This window comes from Falco cherrug, chromosome 7 (genome assembly GCF_023634085.1).
Source record: "Falco cherrug isolate bFalChe1 chromosome 7, bFalChe1.pri, whole genome shotgun sequence".
NCBI classification, from domain to species: Eukaryota; Metazoa; Chordata; class Aves; order Falconiformes; family Falconidae; genus Falco; species Falco cherrug.
The window spans coordinates 34,112,957-34,133,088 of record NC_073703.1 but is presented as its reverse complement, the minus strand read 5'-3'; the positions used below and the strand labels follow the sequence as shown (position 1 = coordinate 34,133,088).

Here is a 20,132-nt window from a genome sequence, read left to right as displayed (position 1 = left end):
AGCTTTAACTTTATGAAATTCACTTGGGAGGGGAGAATGAGGAAGATGAAAAGAAAGGAAAGAGAACTGCAGTCTTCCAAGATCAGCAGTCTTGGAAACTGCAGTTGCTTCCTATCTGGGCTAACGGCTTTGAAGCAAGTGGTAAATGATTCCAGAAGTAGTTCCATGATTGATATAGTTTGGTAATTTTATTAAAAGCTGTTTTAAGGCTTCTGTAAAACAATGAGAAAGCTTCTTTTATTATTATAATTGGTGGAGGAAATAATATCGAAGGAAACCTGTTCAAAACCTAACTTTTTTTTTTTTTCCCCCCATAGGTGTTTTGTTTTTTTTAAATATAGCTAAGAAAAAGCACAATGGAGTTTTATGAGTTTACCTACTGTATTATCCTCATTCCTTCTGTGGTTGTTACAGTCATCTTTCTCTTCTTCTGGCTTTTCATGAAAGAAACTTTGTATGATGAAGTCCTTGCAAAACAGAAAAGGAACCTAAAGTTTCCACCTACCAAGACTGATAAAAAGAAAACAGAGAAGAAGAAGAACAAGAAGAAAGAAGCTCAGAATGGGAACATCCACGAGTCTGACTCTGAAAGTACACCTTGGGACTTTAAGCTGTCTGATGCCCTGAGTACAGATGAAGAGCATGTCGCTTCTGTTCCCCTGAGTGTGTCCGAAGCATCTACTGGCGTTAGAGAACGGAAGAAGAAGAAGCAGCATAAGGTCGTTCAAGATGATCACGTAACTAAGGATTCGGAAGGATCCAAGTCTTCAGGCAAGAAAGTAGATCCAGTCCCTGTTACAAAACAGCCCACTCCACCATCTGAATCAGCAGCATATAAGAAGAAGCCTGGGCAGAAGAAGCAGAAAAATGGAATGGGTATCTGATGTTGCATATGCTTCTTGCACAGAACGCCAAAACAGTGTTCTGCTTTTTTGCAAGGCCACAGAGTGTGTCTCTCAACTATTCTGCCTATCTCTATGGGGCAAAGCTCACTTCTAACCTTTCCCTTTTTACGAGTTACTGCTTTCCCCCCCCGATTTTCATCTGGCAGCAGTGCTCTGGTTTTCCTCCTCCCATCCTTGCTTTCTTCTGCTAAAGATTGTTGAGTGTAATAGAGTAGCTCATATCTCTGCTTTCCTCTCAAGCTGTCAAAATTTTGATTACTTGAAAGAAGTCATTAGACATTTGCTGTGTGCATTCTGATGTCAAGCTATGAAAAAAGTGGAATCCTAAGAGTAGTTGCTCAGATGAAGAAGGGCGTCTAGAGAAACCTCATAGCAGACTGTGCAAAATAAATCACTGGTTATGTGCAGGCTTAATGTACAAAGAGGTATTTGGTGGCTGACTCATGGAAAGAAGCACTTACAGCTGCTTCCCACCTGCTACACCTCTATAACTGAATGGAACTGATGCTAAAAGAAAACTGGTCCAGCTGTTGTAACTGAAACATCTGACCTGGAGCAGACCAAAAACAGTACCTAGAATTGCCTGTGACTGTTTCGACCATATCCTTAGCAGGAGTTGACATGTCTCAGCATGGTTGTCAGACTATGAATTGAACTTAAAAAAGAATAAAAATACAGTTTCAGAAATAAGTGGAAACCTGAGGTATTTGTAGATCACCCTTTTGAGATGCAGGCATAATAGGTTTGCTACAGGGAGTGAGGAAAAAGAGCAACATTGCTGCTTGATGTGGTGGATTTTTCCTTTTTCTGAAAAAAAGGGAGAAAAAAGACCCACCCACTACCAACAAAAAAAGTACCAAGTCTTGTTTGTGGGTGTTCTCTGAAAATCTCTGTGGCGTGGTTAAAATGTGGTCTGCAAGCACTTTTCTGAGGGCAGCCACAACTCACTCTTATCCTTGATTACAGGAGCTAACACCATAACCATGTGTTGTGTGTGTCAGCTCTCACAAGAGTATTATATAGCACAGGCTGTCCAAAAAATTTCTCACTAGAAACAACTTTTTAAAAGAACAGTTCCCTAATGTAAAACACTTTATTTTCTGCTTCTCACAGTCCCAGTAGCTATTGGGGGTGTGTGTTTAAAATACCTAAGTGGGTCCATGGGGGGTGGTGGTGGTGGTGGTGATGGTGGAATACTTTTTGCAAATAAGAAACTAGTATGGGTAACAAATGCTGTCTGCTCTGTTGCAGTAAAACCTGGATTGGATATGTTAAACTGTTACTTGCATTGCCGTATGTTCTGCTTGCAGATAAGATTCCTGTCTGTCAAAACACTAGGTGCTGTGGCTCTTGACTCTGCTAAACCTTTCTATTGCTTTGGGGTCTCATCTGATATGGGAAGCATATGTGTTTGTGAGTGTGTGTGTGTACGCATGTATATAGATAACTTCGTGTTCTGATTTAAAATACATGAGTGTTTTTTTTCTGGGAGTGGAATTTGATGGTTATTACAGACTTACTGATTTAAAAGTAATGATGAGATTATACAGAAGAGCATATTGTCTTTATTTGTCTGTTACAGATGATCAGGATACTAAGACTGATTCTGTTGTGTCCCCTGCCAAAAAGCAAGACCCAGTGCTGCTCCACCAGGAGATAAAGCAAGAAAATGTATCGGGAAAGAAGAAAGTCTCTGCAAAGAAGCAGAAAGTTGATAATGGTGAGAATACAGACCATCTTAGTTCAGATAAACCTGACTGTTAAACCTTTTGTCATACATACTTTAGTTGCTCTTCCTTTGGAAAAGAATCTTGGAGGAGAGTAACTCTCTTAATTTGAAAAAGCAGGAACTCCAGATAGGAAAGATTGCTCAGCCTGAGATGCTGTTTGGTTTTATGAACATCTGGTACCACTGAACATGGGATGATGCTGTGAACCTTTCTGTGCTCTTTTCGATCCAAACAGCCATGCTTGAATTGATGAGTAATGTGTTGACTTGGAGTATAAGCTGAGCAGGCTCTAAGTTGCTGTAAGCAAGGCATGTCTGGAACTGCTGCAGTCATCTGCCCCAAACAAGACTGCAGTTTTTTTAGCTGGTTGCTTTGACCATTTTGCTCTCTTACTGTCCTTTTGTTATCTAGCTGTTGCTCCAGCATAAACTGTTCGTCTTTGCTGTCAAGGCCTTTACTGTTTGTCATCTCTCATTCTCTGCCAAGATGCTGCTGCTTGTCTCCTCTTGGCTCAGCGTGCCTCTGTGTTTGGTTTTTTTTTTACAATGAGTGCTGTTGTCTGCAGCTTTTGGGAAGAGCGTGACCATGAAGTTCTGTGAGGCCACCTTGTTAGTTTCTCAGAACGTTTCTCAGATCTCTTCTTTACTGGGACAGCTATAAAGAACTTGGTGGCTGGTGGACTGCTCCCAGCGCAGACAGTGTTGGTCACAGTTTCCTTTATACTTTGGTCAGGTCATTGGGGTCCAGATCAGTCACTGGCTCTGGTCAGACCAGGGTGGGGTTCTTAGAAGTGTAGGGTTACTGTATGTTGTAACAACTGGGGGGAAAAAAAAAAAAAAAAAAAAAAAAAAAAAGATTCCTGGAAGAAACCTATTGATGGGGAACCTGGGATGCCTTTGCCTTTTATGGACATTCTTCTGCTTTTCCCGATAAACCCATTGCCTTTTTTTGAGGGGCCATGTTATGGACCACGAACTGTGTTGTCTGTATGTGGCAAATAAGTGTCAGTACTAGCTCAGCCAGCATTAAAGCTAAGCTGTCAGTGCTACACAGGAATAGCTCATGCATTATTTGAATGAAAGCTGTTTTCTTTTAAAGCCACGTCTCCAGAATGACAGAGCAAAAGTTAGCTGTGGTGGGCATCCAGATTAGCCAAGACAGTATTATGGGGATTTCAGATGTTGCTGGCACTGCAAAAGGTCTCGTTGATACTAAATAATTTTGAAAGGAGGGGAATAAAATGAGGAGAGGAAATTAAGGAGAGGAAGGGAAAAGGTGAGGATGGTAACTGGATTAGGTGGTGGATACTTCTGCTAGAGGAGAGCTCTCCTCACTTCTGAACTTGCAGCGTACTGCAGATGTTTGCTGGCTGCTGAAGTGCAAAGACTAGCAGGTGACACAAAAGGTCCATCTGGTCTATTCTGCTCCTTAACAGCACAGAATACAGAAGTGTTTTATTATTTTATAACTGGCTCCTTGGCAGCCAGGAATGCGTATTTGTCTTGCACTGATGCCTGAAATTTTGCATCCCACTCAGTTCCTTCTCTCTCTGGTCCGCCATGTGGCATCTGTTGACCACCTGCCTTTCAGTATGGGCTGGCTGGGTCAATGAGCTTTCCTGCTGTGGCATGGCTCAGCACACATCTTGCATACATTAGGTGGTCTGGACCAGCAGCTCAGGAGCTGGGCAGACATCAAATTCAGCTCTGTTCCTGGCTGTATCTGTTGTCCCTGGTCTGTTGCTCTTCCTCTCCCCTCCCCGGCTTTTCTCTCCGCAGTCTGAAAAGTTCTTTGGACAGAGGCTGATCCTCACCATGTTTATACAGTGCTGTGTGAATGGAGACCGGAGGTTGGTCAGTATCTCTGGGTACCTCTCTGAATAATAATGATGCCTAAAGCCTCCTCTGACAGATGAGATATCTTCATTAAGTGCAGTTGAGTCTGCATGTGAAATAAGCTTGATTGCTGTCCCTACTGTATGTTCTGTTTAAATGGTTTAGTTCACAGGTGGTGTAATGATCTAATCTGGGTGAAAATGCTAGCAGTGAGGTACCAGCTTTTAACAGAATAGGGACAAAAGACTGCTGTACTTGTACTTCAGGGATGCTGAATGATTTCGTATGCAGCCACAGGTAAACCAGTCTCATTGATGCCATGTGCAGCTTTCTCATTAAAGTGAAATGAAAGTCAAAATGTAAAGGTTCTTCTCTGTTACTTGTTAAAATGCTAAAAGGCAGCTTTGGAAATAGAAATTTAATTGAAGCTATTAGACCTTTATTTAATGAACTTACCTGAAGAGCTTTAATGAGTTAAGCTGTGAAGGATGATAGAACTAGAGAGTATAACTAACTATTGAGGTTAGAGGTGCTGTAGTCCAGCTCTCATAAATGTTGTGTACCTCTTTTAAAAATGTTGATGCTAGTTATTACAAAGCTTTGACCCATCCTGTGGACTTCTGATTACAGTTTTGGTGGATGAACCTCTTATTCAAGCAACTACTTATATTCCTTTGATGGATAATTCTGATGCTGGCACGTTGGAGAAGCGAGAAGCAGTTGAAGTAGCAAAACAAAATGTGAATGAGGGGATCCAGAAGAGCAGGGGCAAGAAACTGAAGAATGAAACTGATAAAGGTAGGAAACAGATAATGTGGTCTGTCTCTGGCATACCTGAACAGGTAAAACATGCTGTGTGTGTGTGGAGGTGAATCCTTTTTTATTAGTTAGGAAGAAGTGATTTGAGGAAAACATTTGTGGCTGCAGGACAGTGTTTGTTCTTGTCTGTGCTCGTTTCTCCCCTGTCTTTGGCACTGTTGAAAGGGCTTTGCGCTATCCAAACCTTTTAATGCTGACTGTAGGCTTTTGTGTCCTCACAGTGAGCAAACGGGTGATTGCAGACCACACAGATGCATGTGAGCTAGTTTTACAGTAGGTAGCTCAGGCATTGCTAACAGTGATGGACTCTAAACCGAGACCTTTCAGCATGGGCTCTTGCAGTCTGCCTGAGTTTGGGGTGCACCCTCTATGCTCTAGTGCTGTTCATTGAGCTAGCTGGGGCCAACCAGCCAGTGTGTATCTCTGGTGATTCCGTGTTGCACTCAGAAGCAAATTGCCAGTGGAGATAGTCTGGCAGTTTCCAGGAAAACTTTGAATTTTCCTTTCAATGTAGTTGGAATTGATTGGGACAGGAGACTTTCTTTCTTCATATTCCCCCATAGAGGCCTGGAGTGATTCATGAGCATTGTGTCCCACCCTATAACTTTAAGTAGGCCACTGACCTGTTCGAAGCATGCCAAACATACTGAGCCATGAGGTAGGACCCTCAAATTTGTGGGCAGCTGGAGAGGAGAAGCCAAGTGACTGAGCAGTGATTCTCTGCTCAGGTTTGTGCAGAAGCCTGGCTCTCCAGCATTGTCTGCCTGGTCACTCGTTGCACTCTTTGGAAACTTTTTAGACTTGTCTTCCAAAATGCTTGCTTGAAAGCTTCCTGGCAACTTTGTGGTATCTAGATTGGATTCCCACTTGCCTGAGGCTCTCTTATGCAGCTATTGAGATAGAAGCACATCACTGCCCTGCAACATCAAAGCTTCCTACGTGCACCTGTCCATTCTCATTTCCTTTGCAAGCTGTAACCTTCTATATGAGCTCCTAATTCTTCTGTGTCAGCTGGGATTTGCCCTCCCAATATAGAAATCTTCCCCTATTCTGGTTGTAAGCTTCTTGGATGCAAGGGCAAGGTCTTCCTGTCTTCGGGGAGCACAGGGTTCGGACCAGTCTGGGACAAGCTGCTATAAACTGTTGGCTAACTGGACTGTTGTCTCAGGATTTTGGCATACTGCTGGTAACAGCATCATCGATGTCAGTGCAGCAATGACGTGATCTGATGTCTGTGGCCAAGACTAAGTTGCGTGTAGGACTAGGACAGAATGTGCTAGAACTTCTCAGTCCTTCTCCCCCACCCCCAGCTTTCACTCTGTGTTTCAGTGGTTTATTTTTATGCTCGATAATGTCTCTTAGGGACTTAATGTCACTACTACTTTTTTGTTCGTTTTTTTTTTTTTTTAAACTCTGTAGGGGGTTGGGTTTGATGTGTATCTTGGTTTCAATGGTATGTTCAGCACCTGTGGTGAGAAACGTGGACCCTTCTCCATGATCTTTGGGACGCCTCCTGAACCAAGCATTACTTTTAAGCTTTTCCTTTTTCCTCCCATTCCTTCACGTACTTTTGTGCACTGGTGAATGTCTGACAGAGATGCTGTATGCCTTGGTCTTGTGCTTCCATTCCCTGAAGTTAGGGGGCCACCTAATGACCTATGTATGTGCAGCCAGTTTTTATATGAACAATGATTTTTATTCCTATTAGAGCATAGTTTGGTTGAATTGTGTTTCTTTGTTTGTGTCTTTTTAAACATTTAGTCAGCAATTAAGAGGGATCTTACAGATTTACCTTCCTGCTGCTAAACTCCTTCTGCAGCAGTTCATTTCCAAACATAGATTGAGGGAATATTTTTCTGCTTCCCATATATTGTAACCAGAAATGTGCTAGTTTCTAAATTCATTCACTTGTCATGTGCGCATTGCTTAGAGAGCCAGGCTGTTCTTTAAAGTGAGAGCTCAGTTTCAATTATTGTCACAATGCACTAGAAGGTATTCTTCAAGTTTTCACATTTGTGCTATTTTTTTCCCCTCCAAAATCTGTGTTATGCTTTATCATCTTGCTAGCAACACTATAAATATTACCCACTGTACAAACAAAGTGGTGGGATTTTTTTCCCAAAACTATCAGCTGGCAGGTTGTTATCAGATTTAAATTGGAGAGATGATGGTTTTGCTGAATGTTCATGACCTCTTGCTTCTTGACATTTCAGACTGAAATTAAATATAATGCATAACGATACCCCATCACATGCTGTTTTGAGGCAAAATAAATAGTTCTGTATGGTGTCCAAAGTAAATACATCCTCCCTTCTGTATTGCAGAGAATGCCGAAGTAAAATTCAAAGACTTTGTAATGGCCATGAAGAATATGATCTTCACTGAAGATGAGGCCCGTTGCATAGTGGAGGTGTTAAAGGAAAAATCCAGTGCAATTCATGATGTCTTGCAAAAGGTGAATAACTGTGGGAGTGGGGGAGAGAAGACTTTTAAATAAGCAGAAACTGGAAAGAGATGCTGTCAAATTTGCTATAGCAGTATTGTGATACCTGCATTCTGTCTTGGGAAGACTTTTCCCAGCTGGTCTGTGCTTGTTTTGCATGCAGGAAGCAGTTGTCAGATGTCTGTGTGCTGCCATCTGCCATCCCATGGGCTGGCTAGACAGGCTGATGGCTTTTGACTGCTCTTAAAGAGCAGACATAACCATGGAGAATTAAGGTACCTAAAGTAGGACTGCTCTGCAGCTGAAGTGTGTGGGGGAAGGCTATCTGGTGAATTTCAGGGAGTGATCTTTCACAACTGTGTACACAGGATAAACTATACAAGAAATTAAGGAAAAGCTGCTGTGGCTGTGCACTTATCATCTGATTTCTGTGTGTTTCAAGTATCTCCATTTTTTAAGTCTATGCATTCTGCTCTGCTGACTTCTTTGGATATTTTTCATAGGATTGTAGGACAATTCAGATTTGGAAGGGACCTCAGAGTGGTTTGTTGTCCAGCCTCATACTCAAAGCAGGGCCAGCTCTGAGGTCAGCCCAGCTGCTCAGGGCTTTATCCAGTCTGGCTTGAAACCCTCAGGGACTGAGACTGCACGGTGTCTCTGGGCAACCTGTGCCAGTGCTTAGCAGTTCTCTCTTTTTGCATTAAGACAGTAGAGAATGGTGACCACTAATATCTTAGAAATATCTACTCCTGCCTCCCGTGACTCATTAGGATTGTCGCTTCGAGTTTGTAACATCCTGTTTGTCACACTTGAAGTCTTGCAATTCTGTATTCTTCTGCAGATATGGTACCAGAACAGAAATGCAGAACTGGGTATGTGTCAATTCGGTTAATACTTTATAGAAGTATATCATGCAATTCTGGTTGGAAGGGACTTCAGGTGGTCATGTCATCCAACTACCTGATCCAAACAGGCTCAGCTTCAAATTTGAGTAAGTTGCTCAGGGATGTGTGCAGCTGGGTCTTGAAAGCCTCCAAGACAGAGACTTCGTGTTCTTTCTGGGCCCTTGTTTCACCCAGTAGTGGTACACTTGCAGTGGTATTGCCTGTTTGATTTGGAACAGCAGCTAGCTTGCTTGCTGTATTTTTTTATTTTAAAGGAAGGTTGGGTGTTAAGCCTAAAACTCTAGGATCAGAATGGGTTCCTGGGCTTGTATGAAACCAAAACATGTAGGTTTCTGTAGATGAAAATGTGAATATTTTTCTATTTGTAGCTCGTGCAAGACACTGACAGTGTGTTTTGTACTGCATACATATATGATACCACTGAAGGAGAACTTGCAAACAAATTCAGAGTGCATTTATGGAACTGACACTTCTTTGCTGTTTCTGTTATGAGAATTCGTTGAGTGAAGTCTGAGCACAAGCATTTAGAAGGTTTGCCCCTTACTGCAGTTCCTTTGTTTTTAGACCAGCATACAAGTGGCAGGACGGTGGGGATTGTTCCTCTGGTTCTGTTCCCTGTAGTATCGCTGAAACTGTGTGTCAGTGTGTCAGCAGAAACATAATCATGTCAACTGGAAGCTTTCCTGTGAAGTGGAGGGAGAGACCAGATCAGCATTGCCTTTTTCTCTTTGTAGTGAGATACTTCAAGAGATTAAGTCTATTAGAACGTACCTGCTTTGAGCTGGGTTGGACCAGGTGATCTTAGAAGTCCCTTCCAACCTCAATTATCGAATGATTCAGCATCTCTGCATCTTCATCCTTTATTTTTCCTAATGGCTGTTCTTTGTTTTCCCCAGTGCCACCACAGCAGCTCTCTTTCAACACAGAAGCACCTTAAGAGCCCATTTATTCTCTTAATTGGTTTCAGTGCATTTGAAAATGCATTTCCTTGTCTTAGGAAATCTGTACTGCAGGGTTCACTAGAAGCAGAATTGGGTACCGGTGGTGCCATGTACGCCCTGCAGATGAACGTTTTGAGGGCAGGAGGGGAGTGTTTCTTCCTCTTAAGTTTCCTGCTTGCTAGGGGGCTGTGCAAGTACTTCTGGCATGTATGATCATTTTGGTGTGCTTTTGCTGCAGGCTAGCAAGGCTGAGTCGGCTGCAGCTGTGCATCAGCTGCAAGACAAGGAGAAAATGCTTGCTGCGATGAAGGAGGAGGCAGCTGTTGCAAAGGAGCAGTGCAAGCAGCTCACCCAGGTAAATGTAAAGAGGTTCATGCATATAGAGAGAGGTGTAGGAGAGGAGCAGGGGTTCTAGGATTAGCAGCCAGCAACTGCTGGTTTATTGAGCTTAGTATAAATTGAAAGGTGGAATTTTTTTATATTGGGAAAGCTTACCAAGATACTATGTTTGTGTTTATGATGCTATTAATGTATTTATGCAGTTATTTTCCAGTAGTTTTTTCGGAAAGTTCATTTGCTAAGATTGTTTTTCTTTTCAAAAGGTTGCTTTAAAACTACTTCCGTCATGAGTATAAGACTGTTTTGGGGATGGAAATATTAAACACCTCTTCTGCATTGCAGTTTTAGTTAGGTACATATTCTAGCATTTACATTCTTGTGTGCTTCTAGGCACAACAATCATCAGTTTTCTTCAAGAAGGAGGCTACAGAAAGTGAAGATGCTTGCTTAGCCCCTTGAGTTGCCATTCTGATTGCTTTAGATTTACAGGGATGCTGATGCACCACTGTCAAAGACTAGTTTATGAAACTTGACTTTTTTTGTGAAGGTTTTGGAGGAAAGCAGTTATGGCAGAACAAATAATTGGGCAGATATGGAGTGACTGGAGACTTTTGTGGGCAGAATTCTTAATGTTTTGGCTAGTTTGGAAGCATGTGGGCGTTAGGCTCAGGAAGGTGATGTAGTGGGACAAAGGTGGGAGCAGAATGGCCCGAGGACATGGGAGTTGGGAGCCATGGCAGGTGAGAAGGGAAGAAGGGCGTGGGTATTGTGTGAGCTTCTGGCAGGGCACAGGGAGATGTGTATTTGGATGGGATCAAGAGGTTTGGGACTGTCAATATGTAGCTGTAGGGAGAAAGGGCTTCTGATGTGTTCAGGGGGGGAAAAGAAGCTGGCTCAGCATTGCAGAATGAAAGAGGGGAGGTATCTCCTGCTGAGGAAGCAGAGGGGAATGTATGAGGGAGCCTGGGTGTGAGGGAAGCTGATGTGATTGGGGAAAAAACGCTTGCAAAGTGGTGCTTGTGAAGGCAGGGTAGGAGCTGCGGAGAAGTAGGGGTCATGGGTTTTTTTGCCATCTGTATTGGGGGAGGGAAGGGAGAAGTTGGGAGAAAAATGGATAAAAGCAAAGTTGCTGCGGTGCTAAAGTATCAGGATGAACAAGGGAAAGAGCTCAGCTTGACTGACAAAAAGCTCTTATCTTCTAATTAATGTGTTTCTCTGAAAACATTGCCAGCAGGTTGGGAGGGAGGGACTCTAGGGTGCAGAGATGTTCCTGCAGGGGTGTTGATAAAGATGGTAACTTGAGAGGATAAATGAGAGCAAGAGGTGCATGACCTTGGAGTTCCTTGGCAAAACACAAGCTAGGTGAAAGTTAATCTTCCCAGGATCTCTGGCACTGCCTTGACAGGGTAGCTGGGTTAGCGAGGATTGCAGGCGGGTGGTGGAATTGATGGAGGGGTAGAAGAAAACTGCAATATGTCCTGGTGCCCTTCTTTTTGCTACATCTTAGTGGATGATGGAGAAAGGTTTGTGTCAAGCTGTTGTCAATGTATTTGCAGACTTGAAACTTTTGATGTGACTCAATTCCTAAACTCTTCCCTGATCATGGGCTTGGGAACTGGTGTCGCTTACTTCGTTCAGGGGGAAGAGCCTCCTGAAGCTAGTAAGTTGGAGCTAAGAAACAGAATAGCTCTTATTTAAATTAGGATGCAGAAAAAGCTGGAATTGCTCTGAAGAGCGAAGGTTATTCAGGCTAATAATTTAGAGACTTAAAGTATGTGCCAAGGCTCCCTGGCACTGTAAGGAGCTGCATACTGAAGCTTACATGCTACAAATACCTTGTTCTGTGATGGGAGCTTGTTGCAAGCTACATTTAATATTTTTGCTTACTACTGCAAGTGCATTTTTATTGCACGGGAGCAGCTCCGTGGATTTCTCGGGTGTCTGTGTTGAATTATGGGCTAATAAATGATTAAATAGCAATGTGTATTTTCACTTGAAAGCTATAATAGGGCATCATGCTGGTGGGATTCAGGGCTTCTCTGACTGTTGCTGGATACGAATATAGCCTATCTCCTTGGGCAAAACTGTTGACTTTGCAATCTGCTGCAAAGCAAGTATTTGCTCCAAAATGCTCTGTTGTTTTGTCACAGTTCTTTACCTTTGTTCTTCAGCTCTGCTAAACTCGGGATGAAAATCTAAGCTCTGGCTTGTGTGATACCGGTGCTTTTAATTGTTAGGACTTTGTAATTTGGCCAAACTCGATAGAAATAAGATTCCAGCTCTTCTAGGACAACAGAAGATCGGTGTTTAAATTCGCAGACCTCTTTTTTTAATAAATGTGAAATGATGTGGATCCTAAATCCTCATAAAGGTGCTAGAGTTTTGGTCAGGTCTAATGCTGGAATTTCTCTGAGTGAAGATTGATGCTGATCTTAGTTTGATGAACACTTGCTGTATTTTTAGTTGTCTTAAAACACCAACTTTTAGACTCTAGAAAGGAGCAGTAGATGACTTCTTTCCCTTTTTTTACTTCCTGCCCAAGGAGCTGCTTGCAGAAAAGGAGAGGAATGGCTTGCTTATAGCAAAAATGCGAGAGCACATCATCACGCTAGAAAAGGAGCACGGCACTTTTCAGAGTAAAATACATGTTAGTTACCAAGAATCTCAGCAGATGAAGATAAAGGTAAATGCTTTACCAAAACAGTTAAAGCTGACGTTCATGCACAAGCAGATCAGTGCTGAGAAACCATTGCTTTAGCTGGGGTGCAGCATTTTTTACTTGCTCACACAGAAATTGGCTTCACTAGTGAATTCGGGGCCTTTTATGCAGTGTGCAGGTAGCTGGTGGTGTAATGCATCTGCATGAGGGAGGGGAAACTTTGTGGCAGTTTCCTGACTCGGAAGAAAGACAGGGTGATCTCAGAGTTTCGTACTCTGTAAATCAGGGCTGTCTAAGCAGCCAGTCTCTGATCTAGTTACTTTTCCTTCGTGGTATTCTGCTGTAGTATTATTCAATTACAGTGTAAAATCTAATTGAAATGCTCAACTTAAGAGAGCCACTAATGCTGATGATCATTTACCGCTTGATAAATCTCACTTTTAAAATTACAATAGAGAGTTGACAACATAATGTAATATACAAGAAATACCATGGCTTGGGAGAGTACTCTGCTGAAAGTATTTGAAGGGCGGACACAATTTTTTTTTAAGACCCTTGTTACTCTCCTGAAATTGCATTGTAATGGAGTGACCTCAGAAAGAGTGTGTTTTATCAGATTAAAAACTTTAACTTGAAGTTTTCTATGAAAAATGGCCCCTCTTATGCCAGCTTGACTGCTGCTTAGATTTTACATTCTATTATTTTTTTTCCCCTATATGAATGTCACAGCATCAAGCCCAGCATGTGAAACTTTCCAGCTTTGATACCCAATCTTTTGTCTCAGCACTTCAGAGAGTAGCATCTCTGCAGTTTTGGAGCAGAACTACGTTCTCCTGAGCAGAGACAACTTCTTTTTGAGCCCTGTATAGACAACTGTATAACGAGAGTGTCTTACTGCTGCCTGGGGAGGGTGAAGGAGATCGGGGCATGACTGAGTAGCTTGTGCAAACGCTGCACAGGCAAAGCAGCAGAAAGGTTGTGCGGCGGAACCAGCGCTCTGGTTCTGCTCCCCCTGCTGATGTGCTGTAGCGTTGCGGAGAAGCTGAAATTTGTCAAAGCTTCCAGTTACATGCGTTTTATGCCCCTCTTCTGTTGGGATCTTGTATATTTGTTGGCATTAAAAAAAAAGGGGGGAGGGAGGAGGGAAAGAGGTCCCCCAAAAACATCTGAGGACCAGCTTGTTACATGTAGTTGTGCTGAGCCGGAGGTGGCTGCCCTACAAGGGGCTGCTGTCTGCTGCTGTGGCTGTTAGGCAAATATTTGTTTGCTTTTTTTTATATAGAAAATCTTCATTGGCCAGTCAGCCATTCAGTGAAACTGGGTCTTGGAAACGGTGTCAGCCATATCTACAAACTGGCACTGGTAAAGGAAGCAAGTATTATAGCTGTATGAGCTTGAGGATTTTTCAAAGCAGACTGTTGGGCTGTGAGACCAGCTATGCTCTTATATGCAGAGTATATGCAGAGTCTGCTTTTTTCTTTGAATCCTGTCTTTTGATTTTCTTCGCAGTATTCTGAAGCAGCCTTAGGTTATCAGGGCTTCTTTCTGCCTCAGTTTGGAGCCATGTTGAAAATGAAGTCAGAGCATATTATCAACTAAATAAAGGATCTGTTTCATAGTCTTTGACTTCAGGATATTGGATGAGGACCATCCTTTTGCAGTTTACATGCTATAATCTGTGTGTGTTACTTGTTTTAGGTTTTTTCTGCTCTGTTCAAAGGCTTTGTAAACTTCTAATGTCAATTCACAGCAAGCTTGCTTTATTTCCCTTTGGAGAAGTAAAATATTGGTATCCAGTTACTGACAAGTATCTAAAGTTACACAGCTGAGCAGCTGGTATCCTAAGTAACGCTTGTGTGGTCTTTTAAACAAACAAATGAAAAATGTTGCTTTGATAAATAGGTTGATACACTGGTATAAAAGGAAACCAATGTTTACTTGAGCAAGAGGGTCTGAGTTGCACAGTTTAAATTAAGAGTGGGTGTATGAAGAGGGATATAAAGCTGCCCCTCTCCCAAAAAATCCACTTAGTTTTATTTACTTAAACTATTGTGATATCTTTTCTATTGTTACAAGTTGTTGGGGTTTTTTCATTGCTCCTTAGTTTAATCTTTTTTGGAATTGATCTTCCTTTCCCCATCAGTTCCAGCAACTCCGTGAGCAGATGGAGGCAGAGATAAGCCACCTGAAGCAGGAAAATGGTATCCTGAGAGATGCTGTCAGTACTTCTACCAATCAAATGGAGAGCAAGTACGTTAACAGCTACTTGGAGCTCTGTGTGTTTTTAAGTCTCCCCTGAAGAGTTGTCTGGCTTCTGCTCCTTTTGTTTCCATCTCCTTGGCTGTCTCTGAATTTGTGGTTAAACTACGAACACACATATTTTGGGCTGGGGAGGTAGTATTTCAATTAAGAACAATGCTTTCAAAATAGGTAACTGTCTTTTATCAATTTAAAGCCTGAGTGAGCTTTTAGGGAGTAGGTGCTGAGCAGAAAGAAGTGCTCAGCCACAGTAGGTGTTTTTGGCAGGGTATATATGTTTTCCCTTGGGCCTTTAGGAGACGTGCTGATGCTGGCCTCTTGGGAAAACAGCAGCTCTAAAATTTATAAATCAGTCTTGCAATAAGAAAAAAATATCAACACCCCACAGTTAATGATACTGCTGGGATGGCACTTGAATTTATCTGCTGCTGTTGCACATGTTTGGAGAAACAAAAAAGTCATCTCAAGGTTTTGTCTTTTGTGAGTTATGACTTAGGCTGCTCCAGAGCTGGCAGAGAGGACTGTATGTATTGTGGTAAAAGCTGAGCACCCTGGTAAGGTGTATAGTCAGACAGGTGAATTGCTGCCAGTAGGCTTCTGCCTCTAGAAAGCAAAACCAACACTTCATTTTTTCAGATATTTGATTTTTTTGTTACTCCAGCAGTTACTGTCCGAGGCTAGAATGTTAAAACCGCTGTTAGGACTTGGAAAGGGCTTTTTATTTTCTTCTCTGGCTATGCTGTTCTTGCAGAGATGCAGCTTCTGTGTGGACCTTCCTGTTAACAGCTTCTGCTCTGCCAAGTGCAGCCTCGCAGAGGTGTGTTCTGCTCCCTGTGCATGTTCTGCCAGGGCAGGTTGATGTAACAAGAAGGGTATTGGTACCCTGATTTTAGGTGTCCTGTTTGTAGAAATGAAGCATCATTATCTCTTAAAAGTTATCTTGAAAAATCCTTAATTCAGGAAAACTTAAGGCAAAAATACAATGCTTTTTGAAAGGCTCCTCTTTGTGTCTAAGTGAAAAAATTCTTCCCTTGGGCTATATAAATGCATCTTCTTTCCCTAAATGAGAGAGTGAATTGGATATCTTTGTAAATTAACGTGTAAATTAACATATAAATCGAGGCCAGGAGGCAACTGTGTAGTCTGAAGATGTGCATGCAGTCAGTAGTCTAGGAGGAACAGTCTTAAGTAGGTCTGAGATCAGTGATCTTTTATGGGAAGGGGAAAGGAATGTGAATTCGATGTGAGACCTTTGCTTATGCTGAGCCTCTTTAGTTTCTATAAGCCTGTCCAAATTGTGTCCATCAGTTTGCAAACCTTTTAAAGGAACTGATGCTTCTGACTTATTGCTGACCTTTTGTTTCTGACTCAGTGGGTTGTAGCTGCTGTGCTCTGACCCTCATCCCTTTCCTAGGATGAAGCCTTGTGAAAAAACAGCATGCCCAGTACAGCCTGCTGGCTGCAAATACAAGACTTGGTGTTGACTTAAGTACCTGTTGTTGGGGCCTGTGCTTTTTGGGGAAAAAACCTCAAACAAACAACAAAACCAAACCCCTGAAAATGTTTATTTTTAGGCAGTCGGCTGAACTGAACAAACTGCGCCAGGATTATGCTAGGCTGGTGAATGAGCTGGGAGAGAAGACCAGTAAGCTGCAGCAAGAGGAGCTTCAGAAGAAGAATGCAGAGCAGGCCCTTGCTCAGCTAAAGGTGACTTGGATTTTCTCTGCCTGTCGTGGCATTCAAGGCTTTATCTGAGCCAAGTTCTGAATCGGGGGGATGCGAGGTGTGCAAGAATCACTTTAGCTATTTCCCTGGCTGCTAAATCTCTGTCGTCTTTATATGTGCAAGTATCTATTTTCAGATAGGCTGAGCCAGCCTATGGGCTTATTTAATGCTTTTATTCAGTACTCTGGATTTTGATTGACTGAATTTAAACTTACCCTTCTAGGTAAATATCTTTAAAAAGTTTAACTGGTGATACTGAATTCTGCTCTCTGTGAGCTTACAATTCCAGCAAGACTTGGTATTTTGGAGCTGTTCATCCGTATAGTGCTGTTCTTGTGTGATTTTTATTTGAAACTACATGCTTTTGCTTAAGTGTTTAAGTTTTTAAATATACTTTTTTTTTAAAGAGTTAAAATGTAAATGGACTGGCTTCTGGATGCATCTCTTTCCTGTTCTTCGGAAGAAAAGGTCTTTTGTTTGTGTGGTTTTTTATTTGTTTGTTTTTTTTCCCCAGAAGAGAAACAGCATTTTTGGGTGAGAGTGCCAATCCAGAGCATGCTACTTTTTTCTTACTTGGAATTGTCTTAGTTACCAGAAGTTCTCCCTGCCTCTAGCCCTTGCAGATGGAGAGTTGGTACCTAGAGTTGAGACATATTTTAATTATAAATGCAGATTTGTGTGATGCCTGGCTAGTCTGGCTTCTGGTGTTAAGGCTGAACTTGCAGGGCAAAGATGTTACACTTTCATATAACAGAAACCATCCTGTTAAGAGTCTATAATGAATTCCTGTTCACAATTTGCCTTTCAAATTAATGGGCTAAACTACTCTGGGAGGAGGATTACAGGGCACTTTTTCTCTCTGATGTGTCCTAATGGAAACAAGAAATGGTTTTACTACTTTGCCATATGTTTTGGGAATAGCACCAAAGAGATGCACTCTGAATGCTTCAAAAATGAAAAAGGTTAGACTTCTTTTTATCAACTCTCTCTTCAATGTGAAGGTTCAGCAGCAGGAAGCAGAGAGAAGATGGGAAGAAATCCAGGCTTATCTCAGGAAAAGAACAGCAGAACATGAAGCAGCACAACAAGGCACGTATAGCAAAATTTCCAAATAATGTTTACTGCAGTGATCTGGCTGTTGTGGTTTGTGAAGGAAGGGCATTATTGAGTAAATGGCTTGAGTAAAGCTCAGGTGGAAGTCTGTGTTGCTTCAGCACTCTGGGGAGATTATATGTTGTGATACCAGTTGAATGCTGATGGGAGAGCTGAACCTTGGCTTTCTGGAATAAGGCTTCTAATCAGCCTGCCTGTTTACAGTGAAAATTATTTCCCCCAAAGTTAAATATTTAGTTCTGAATTAAAATCCTGACATTTCTGCTGCAGATGTGCAGAATAAGCTTGTGGCCAAAGACAATGAAATCCAGAGCTTGCACAGTAAACTTACTGATACAATGGTGTCAAAACAGCAGCTGGAGCAGAGGATGTTGCAGTTAATGGAGGCTGAGCAAAAGAGAGCTACTGCGGAGGACTCCCTGCAAATGCAGGTGCAGGTAGTATTGCTCAAGTATCTTAAGGGTTTGGTTTTTTTCCTTCCACTTTGTGCCTATGGAAATGCAGTAATATCCTTGAAGTGCTGCTTTGGTAAAGCTTTCCCACTGAATACCAAATGAGAAAACTGGTCCAGCCTGTTATCTGGCAATTTATGAATGAGACCTTGCATGTGGTGCTATGAGGAGGTCTGGGGCCATCTCAGACCTGAGCAGCACTCTGGGCAAGTCAGGGAAATGTGCCGAGCCAGGTGATTTCCCAAGCTGTGAAATGATGCTATGGTCTGGGGAACACCCTCGAAGAGCAGCCATATACCTTTTGATGTTTGTGTGAGCTCTTCTGGAGTGATCTGTTTTCCTGGCATCAAGTGGTGAGAGGCAGTGTGGACATAGCTCTTGAGGGCTTCAGGGAAACCAAACGGTGTGCAGTGGGGCAGGGTATGCTTTTCTTTTGATACAGAACAGGTTGTTGTGCTTCCACTCAAACTGATTGATCTTAGTGGGGAGAAAAAGTGTCTTTCAAAAGTGTCTGAAATGTAAATGCTAAACTGTTCTTACTAACATAATCATGGCTAAGAGCTAATCCTAGCAAAAGTTGACTAGCTGCAGATCTCAGCCTGCTTTTCTTTCTGTGCTCTCTTACAAGGAGCTGATAGAGCAGAATAATGCTTTGAATGCTCAGCTTCAGAAGTTTCATTCAAAAATGGCAGCCCAGGTACAGCATGTTCTCAGACTTTCTTTTGTAGTCATGAATTGTGAACTTTCATTAAAAGCCAGATTTTTTTTTTGTAGCTGGATGAGATATGTAATGCTGAAGGCAAAGACTTGTTAGCATCCTTTTTTCTAATGTTTCTCAGACTGATTTAAAACTTAAGCTTCTGCTGTCCTTTTGGGGGAAATATCCACTTATTTAGTCTTCTGGTGGCTTTCATTTATAACCAAAGGGTAGACTACCTTTTTGAATGTTTGTTTTCTGTAGCTTTGCATGCGTACAATCCTATCTTGTGGTTCTTCTGGTCTTTTTGCACTCCTCCTATGAACCATCTGATCATGCTTTTCCCTTTTGCATCAGTGTCTTATGGGAGCGCCCATACAAAGCTATTTGTTCATTTCAGTGGTGATTTCTATGCAGAAGAAAAAAAAAAAAGCTAAAAAACCCAGCAAACCTGCACAATACCTTTCTCGATCTTTTTAATATCTAAAATTTTAATTTGACTGTCTCTCTGAGAAATTATTTCTGTTGTAAACACTATGTAAAACCCCAGGGTCACTGAAGTTGCTTCCATGTAGAGCTAGGCCACAGAAAGCAGCTCAGGAAGGCCGTGACTTCTGTAGGCGCAAATGGAGACTGTTCCTATGCAATTGGGTGCTGTGTTCTTTTAATCATGGGCGTGATTGATGTAGTTTGATTAAATTCAACATCAGACTGAAAATGTGTTATCTGGTTTTGCTTAAAGTGCTTTAACCCATTGGGCAGCGAGAGTAGAGAAGGAAGAGGCTCTCTGGATTTGTAGTGTCTTCATGACCTACTCCTCTCCGTCCCAGTCCTTCTAAAGGTCTTTGAAAATGCATCCCTAGGGAAATTTTACTCCTTAGCTCTGGGTGACACAGGGAGGCTGTTGGAAGGAGATGTGTGCTGTCTCCATGTGGCCCCACTGGCCATAGAAACACGGGGCCATTCTTCTGCTACAGATGCTGGCTGTAAAAATGGCGCTTTGGGGGGGTGAAGTTGGGCTGGGTGCTTCTCAGCACATTGGGATGGATGAAACTGTTTTGGTCATTAAGGTGACCCTCTGGGACTGGAACTCTTTATTCCCTTTATTTATTTATTTCTGTGGTACTGTTCTCTCTGGTATGGTCCAGATAAGGCAGTATAAGAATTGCTATAGGGGTCCCATGGGCACAAGCTCTGAAAGAGCCAGGATTCTGGTGGAGGGTAAGGCTGGGTAAGGAGGACCATGTATCTGAAGCACAAATGAACGTGAAATTTCTGCCACAGCTGATACCAAGCTGGATGTGAAATAT

General features: G+C 42.2%; 1 protein-coding gene across 18 annotated transcripts in view; it reads left to right on the top strand.

Annotated features, from left to right (window-relative positions):
* The window catches only part of KTN1 (kinectin 1), a 78,040-nt gene that overhangs the window by 23,657 nt on the left and 34,251 nt on the right, over nucleotides 1-20,132 (top strand). For 11 of the 18 annotated variants that reach the window (XR_008733153.1, XM_055716054.1, XM_055716067.1 and 8 more), the window contains exons 2-12: nucleotides 318-876; nucleotides 2,488-2,625; nucleotides 5,101-5,268; nucleotides 7,614-7,744; nucleotides 9,817-9,933; nucleotides 12,460-12,600; nucleotides 14,720-14,826; nucleotides 16,410-16,542; nucleotides 17,562-17,649; nucleotides 17,944-18,110; nucleotides 18,754-18,822. Coding sequence is in view for 17 of the 18 variants with exons in the window: in XM_055716054.1 (XP_055572029.1) it covers nucleotides 357-876; nucleotides 2,488-2,625; nucleotides 5,101-5,268; nucleotides 7,614-7,744; nucleotides 9,817-9,933; nucleotides 12,460-12,600; nucleotides 14,720-14,826; nucleotides 16,410-16,542; nucleotides 17,562-17,649; nucleotides 17,944-18,110; nucleotides 18,754-18,822 (1,779 nt within the window). In the remaining variant the exon portion in view is untranslated. The remainder of the gene's footprint in view (nucleotides 1-317; nucleotides 877-2,487; nucleotides 2,626-5,100; nucleotides 5,269-7,613; nucleotides 7,745-9,816; nucleotides 9,934-12,459; nucleotides 12,601-14,719; nucleotides 14,827-16,409; nucleotides 16,543-17,561; nucleotides 17,650-17,943; nucleotides 18,111-18,753; nucleotides 18,823-20,132) is intronic. The other 7 variants (XM_055716064.1, XM_055716062.1, XM_055716068.1 and 4 more) reach the window with 4 other exon arrangements.